Source organism: Chaetura pelagica, unplaced genomic scaffold, assembly GCF_000747805.2.
Source record: "Chaetura pelagica isolate M959 unplaced genomic scaffold, ChaPel_1.0 scaffold181, whole genome shotgun sequence".
NCBI classification, from domain to species: Eukaryota; Metazoa; Chordata; class Aves; order Apodiformes; family Apodidae; genus Chaetura; species Chaetura pelagica.
The window spans coordinates 1,289,797-1,296,262 of record NW_009951992.1 but is presented as its reverse complement, the minus strand read 5'-3'; the positions used below and the strand labels follow the sequence as shown (position 1 = coordinate 1,296,262).

The window sequence follows — 6,466 nt, the reverse complement described above, 5'->3', positions numbered from 1 at the left end:
CACTGTTGTGCTCTGGCTGCTGCTGGCATGGATGTTGCTTGTCCTCTCAGCTGGGGACAGGACATGTCTTAAATTTGTTGCTCATAAATACCTGCTGGCCAGGTTTCTTTAAGGCCAGCTGCAATCTGACGATGTGTTTCGTTTGGGCTAGTCTTGTGAGCCTGAGGGCTCATCCCTCAGATCAGCTCTCCAAGAGATGGTGTGGGGCATGGATGCTGTGCCAGCCTTGCCAGTGGGGCTGCAGCCCTGCCATTGCACACCTGGGAGCAGGGGCACAGCTGTCTTCTTTCAGCTGACACAATACTTTGTTCTTTGCAGATCTTTGAACTCCACCAGAGTCATCGCCAGCTTGGTTCAAGATGCCACCGGCCATCGGAGGCCCTGTGGGATACACCCCTCCTGAGGGAGGGTGGGGATGGGCTGTTGTCATCGGAGCCTTCATCTCCATTGGGTTTTCCTATGCCTTCCCCAAATCCATCACAGTGTTCTTCAAAGAGATTGAGGTCATCTTTAATGCTTCCAGCAGCAAAGTCTCATGGATCTCCTCCATCATGCTGGCTGTTATGTATGCAGGAGGTAAGTGGACCAGAGGCAGCAGCATATGTGCTCATGTGTATAGAATGCTGCTGTCCTGCAGGGTCTGATGATTCACAGCTTGTGGTGGTGACAAGACCCAAAATTTTGTTAGAAGTTGGAATTCTCATGTGTGACCAAAACTTTGCTTAGTAAGTTTGCAGGAAGGAGGTTGCTTATAAAGTTCTGTTTAGTGCCCAGAATGCAAAAACTGGGTTAATCTGTCCTCTTCTGCAAAGCTGTAAGTATAAAAATCTTTCTGGGGAATTAGAACTTGTGTAATGCTGCCCTTGTCCTTGTTACAGCGCTCTGCGGACACTGTGTCTGCTTCCTGCGCCTGCTGAAGGCCAGGGAGCTGCTCTGCCACGCGTAGGAGCCCTGCTCATGGGCTGTTCTTGTAGATAAGATAGAGGTTTTGAAATTTTTAAGTCCAGGAAGCAGTGGGTGTATCTAGGCATCTGTCCCCAGTCAGCTGCAGTGGCTCAGCTGTGCCCTGGTGTGTAGTCTGGCACTGCCTGTTCTTCCTCGCTGGTGCTGAGCAGCGCCATAGGCAGCTTGTGCTCTGAGGGTGGCAGAGTGCGCTTCGAGTGCAGAGACATGAGCAGAATAAAAGCTGAACCACTTAAACTGAAGCAGCTCCCCTCCCCCATCCTTCAGAAACTGTTTCTCCAAGTCTTTTAATCCCCAAGCTGTGTTTTATCCTTGTCTGTGCTGCCCGCCGGGCAACGCGCTCCTGGCCCTCGCTGCTCTCCAGACCTCAGTGTTCTCTGCCCGCCTGCAAGCGCAGCTTTGTGCTGGGTTGCTGGACTGAAAGAAACTCTTATTAAGAGCCTGCTGCCGTGTCCACTTCAGAGGCAAATGGGAGCTCGTAGTGCTGCCATGCCCAGCTGGCCCAGTGCCTGCAGCCTCGTTGCATTTGTGCATGGAAAGGGGCTGACGTCAGCGCCCGGCGGAGCACGAGGCTTTTCCTTGGGGGAACAGTCTCTGCTTTGTCCTCGCTCAGCTAGCGAGGCAACCAGCACATTTCCCTGCTCTGATGTTATAACAAGCTTGTAAACCATGTAACTGCCTTAATGAGGCTCAATCTGGGCCATTCCCCCTCTTCTAATAGCTCAGAGCTGGTTCCTCTGGGTGCCCCACGGGTGGCACTGCCTGGACCTGCCTCATCCTAGTGTTGTCTCCTTGTCCCCATCCCTCTGTGCTGACACAACCTCTCCCACTCCTCTTCAGCTGTTGCTGTTGGATCCTAGCAGCTTACTGGTTTTGAGCTGCTTGCCTGATGCTGGAGCTACCCTGGACATGCCCAGGTGCATCCCTGGCTGCCATAGCACCGCAGCACACAGCTGCCCTGCTGGCTCTGTCCGGGCTCCTGCAGCACAGGCCCTTTGCAGGGTCTGAATTGTGCTGGAGTGGTCACAGTGTATCCTATGCTCTCTGTCCCCTTGGCACCTTCCTGTGGGAACTGTGTGCTTGCTTGGAGGCAAAGAAAGTAGCTCATGTTCTGGCAAAACATCCTGGGCTGATGGTATCATGTGGAGCTGGGGCAGCTCCTGTCCCAGGCAGGGCTGGGGTGGTGGAGCAGGGTGTCCTGCTGCCCTGTGCAGCCACCGTCAGGGTATGAGGATGTCACAATCTCAAATGCACCCTTTTCAGCTCCACGTTATGATTACGAAGGACTCTGGTTCCCTTACTTAAATTTTTTTCACAGCATGAATAATCAAAATATGTTAGGTAATATTTGGTCCAGAATGAGTCATGCCAATCTGCAGAACAGGAGTGAGTGTGAGGTTTTCTTTTCTTCTTTTGATTAAAAAAAAAAAAAAGGAAATACCTACCAGTGTAGATGGTGTTGCCCAGCTGGACTATTTCCTGCTCAGTGTCCTTGGAGCTTTCTGCTCCAGGCTGGATTTCCTGGATGAAAGGCCACTGCTGCCTTTAGACTCCATCCAGGGGCATCATGGAGTTCAAGGTACAGGTTTTGAAAAGTGCTGAGTGCTCTGTGTGGAAGCAGATGGGGCTTGGGGTGATGTGGCAGCCCCTGGACCTGCTGCTGCCTCTCGTGGAGCAGGGGACATGTTTGGAGCTGCTGGCACAGGCTGCTTTGGCCGACATGTTGACGCCGTGCTGGCTGCAGGGAGCAGGGTGGCTGGGGCCGGGGGCAGCCTCTGGCATCAGGGCTTCTGTAACCTTCTCCAGGCTTTATTTAAACTGAGCAGAAAGGTCAAGTAGCGTCTGAGGACCCATGAATAACATGTTGACAACCTTGCTATCTGTTAATAGCAAAACTAGGTCTGTTAATATTCAATAGATGTTCATTCAGTTTATTTAAATGCATTTTAGTGTCTGTAGAGCATGCTTCGTGGTATCTAATCACTGTTTGCTTTGGATTAAGGCTGCTGATAATGAAGCACTTAAAAGGTGGGTCTGCAGAGCAATTGGGCTTTTCCTACTGTAGGGATAGCAGTGAAAGCAGAAGCACCCAGTGCTACCTGGAGCAGCACAGTGCTGCTCCTCTGAGCCCTGGAGTACTCTTGGTTGTGCCTGTTGAAGCTGCTCCTTCTAATTTTTGTCTCCCTCAGAAGCCTCTGGCTGGAGATGAGCTGTTGCTGTACTTTTGCTTGGCAGCTGAGCCCCAGCTTGTGGTGGGCTGCGAGGTGGCCATGGGCAGGGCAGAGCCCCCAGCCCAGAGCACTGTTCAGAGCCAGTGCCTTCCCCCTGTCCCTGGGGGCTCGCTGCTGCCCTGACATTTCCTGGCTTAGCCCATGGAAGGCAGCTTGCTCACGGAAGTCACAGGTTTCTGCAGCCATAAAGAGCCTCTGGTGCTTGGCAGAAGCTGCAGTGCACTGGCTGAGGGCTTGCTTCTGGGGTCCTGCCTGCTCTAACCAAACATCACTCCTATCTCCAGCTGTCTGAGCCTCCTGTCCTTTCCCCTTACTCCAGTTCCCTGGCTGGGTGAAATGTCACTGTGCCAAAGCTAGGAGCTTGTGGCAACAAACCTTCCGTGTGCTTGTGTGCATCTGCCTTGTCTCTTGTGCAAAGACAACTCATCTCTGGTCATATCTCCTTGGACTTCCCAGGCCCCATCAGCAGCATCCTGGTGAACAAGTACGGCAGCCGGCCCATCATGATTGCGGGCGGGTGCCTGTCGGGCTGCGGGCTGATCGCAGCCTCCTTCTGCAACACGGTGGAGGAGCTCTACTTCTGCGTGGGGGTCGTGGGGGGTAAGTGACAGCTCTGCCCTGATGGGGCTGCCACGGAGGAAGGTCCCCTCCTGAGGCACCAAGAGGAGCAACTTCCAGCCAGCAGTTATCAGGGAATGTCTGTGATGAGTTTGCATAAATCCTGATTCCTGTTATATGTGTTCCAAGATGAGATGGCCCTGGTGACTTAAGGATGTGGGGGGGAACTAGTGGCTGTACATGGGACTAGTAGAGCATCCATGCCCAGGGGTGGGGTTATGCCCCCCAGGCTTGTCATGAGCTGGGGTGATTCTCCCATTTGGCTCCCAGATTCCTGTGTGCAGCTCTGCTGCTGCCCTGGTCCCTCCTCTTGACAGCAGAGGCTGGGGGCTGAAGTTAACTTGGCCAAAGCAGAGCTATGATACCCTGTTGGTCCCATCTGCTGGTGCTGCTGGCTGGCAGGTTGGCTGAGCTCTGAGCCCCTTGTCTCTCCTCTCCTCCAGGCCTTGGTCTCGCGTTCAACTTGAACCCAGCCTTGACCATGATTGGCAAGTACTTCTTCAAGAAGCGTCCCCTGGCCAATGGGCTGGCCATGGCGGGCAGCCCTGTCTTCCTCTCCACCCTGGCACCTGTCAACCAGCTCTTCTTTGGCATATTTGGCTGGGCTTCCTCCTCCTTGGTGGTCTCCTGCTGAACTGCTGTGTGGCTGGATCCCTCATGCGGCCCATAGGCCCCAAGCCTGATCAGCTGAAGAAGGAGGCTAATAAGGAGGTGCTGCAGGAAGCTGGGAAGGCAGTGAAAAAGGATGATGGTGACACCAGCACAGACCTCATTGGTGGGAAGACCAAGAAAGAGAAGACTACATTTTTCCAGACCATCAACAAATTCTTGGACCTGTCCCTGTTCACTCACAGGGGCTTCCTGCTCTATCTGTCAGGCAATGTGATCATGTTCTTTGGGCTGTTCACTCCCTTGGTCTTCCTCAGCAATTATGCGAAGAGCAAGAAGATTGCTAGTGAATCTGCAGCCTTCCTGCTCTCCATCCTGGCCTTTGTAGACATGGTGGCCAGGCCTTCCATGGGACTTGTGGCAAACACCAAGTGGATCAGACCCAGAGTCCAGTATTTCTTTGCCATCTCTGTGATTTACAACGGGGTGTGCCACCTCTTGGCCCCCATGTCCACCACCTATGCTGGCTTCTGCATTTATGCTGGCTTCTTTGGCTTTGCCTTTGGCTGGCTGAGCTCAGTCCTGTTTGAGACCCTGATGGACCTGGTGGGAGCTCAGCGGTTCTCCAGTGCTGTTGGTCTGGTGACCATTGTGGAGTGTTGCCCTGTGCTTCTGGGACCCCCTCTGCTAGGTAGGGTGTGCCATGCCCTGGGTGTTCTGCCTGTCCTGCCCAGCCTGGCTGAGCAGTGGAGGGTCCCCCAAGCCATGGGCAGCCTTTGGCATTGGGGCAGGGGCAAGGGGGGCAAGCACCAGCCCTGAGGCTGCTTCAGCATCTGAGGGATAGCTGAGGAAGTGGGGGCTAAGGCCCTGGCACAGGGTGGGGGAGCAGGGGCCCAGAGCTGAGGCTGATGGGCTTGGGCTGCTTTTTGGGAACATCTCCATGACTTGGAGCAGTTCTGGGGGTAACTCACTAAGCTGTCCCCTCTTTGTCTCTCAGGGAAGCTCAATGACATGTATGGTGACTACAAGTACACGTACTGGGCCTGTGGGGTCATCCTCATAATCTCTGGGATCTACCTCTTCATCGGGATGGGCATCAACTACCGCCTGGTGGCAAAGGAGCAGAAGGCGGAGGAGAAGGCGAGGAAGGAAGGGAAGGAGGAGGAGACCAACGTTGATGAGGCTGAGAAGCAGAAAGAGGCAAACAACGACGTGGCCCCTTCGCCTCAGAAGAGCACGGAGGATGGTGTCAAAGAGGAGGAGAGCCACATGTGAGGGACTGGTCTCAATCCCGGGGTGTCGGGAGGCGCCGCTGCCCTGGCGCGGGGGCTGGGGCAGCGCTCCGCTGGTGCTGGGCGGCCGTGAGAAGTGTTTAAACCAGGTGTTCATTTTTAACCAGGCTCTGAATTGTCTTTCCATCTGTGTTCAACAAAGGTAACAGGGCTACACACGCAGTATCCTTGTGCGTCAGGGGGGCTGGGGGGGGGCTTTTTATAGTCTGGCTTTTTAACAGTAACATGAATGTACTAATACGTGCCTTACAGTCTTCATATCTAGCTGAGTCTGGATGAGCCTTAACTCTAAACTGTGCTTTAGCTCTGTGCTCTGCTCGGGGTGGGGTGTGTGTGTACGTGTGCGTTTGGGGGAGCTTTGTTGTTAAAAAGCCATAAAAAGCAGGATACTGGATTTGTTGAAGCACGATGGGCTTCAGGGCCGGCCCCGGATGAATTCTGCTTCACACGCTTCTTACCGCTGGCCCTCCGCCGAGGGGGGGTCTGGGCAGGGGCAGGGTGGTCCTCGGCTCCCGTGCCCGGGGGCTCCTGAAATCAAAACCGAATCTGTGTTCCCTTACGCTGGTCCTCTGTGTTGCCACTAAAAACCCTCTTTTTTTTTTTTTTTTTTTTTTTTTTGTAGTTGTGCTCTCATGGGGTATCTGGGTTGGAGAAGGATGGCTGTGGTTTGGGCTGGGGAGCCCTGCCTGCTCCGGCCCCTGCAGCTGAGCCCTCGGTGGGGGAGGGCTGGGGTCTCCCCTGTCTCCCCCTCTG

General features: G+C 54.2%; 1 protein-coding gene across 1 annotated transcript; it reads left to right on the top strand.

Annotated features, from left to right (window-relative positions):
- Positions 1–314: 314 nt before the first annotated feature.
- On the top strand, positions 315–5,907 carry SLC16A1 (solute carrier family 16 (monocarboxylate transporter), member 1). Its single transcript, XM_010001872.1, is given in 5 exon segments — positions 315–576; positions 3,651–3,794; positions 4,256–4,414; positions 4,417–5,112; positions 5,419–5,907. Coding segments are annotated over 5 exon segments (1,494 nt in total). The 5' UTR covers positions 315–359; the 3' UTR covers positions 5,697–5,907.
- Positions 5,908–6,466: the final 559 nt, after the last annotated feature.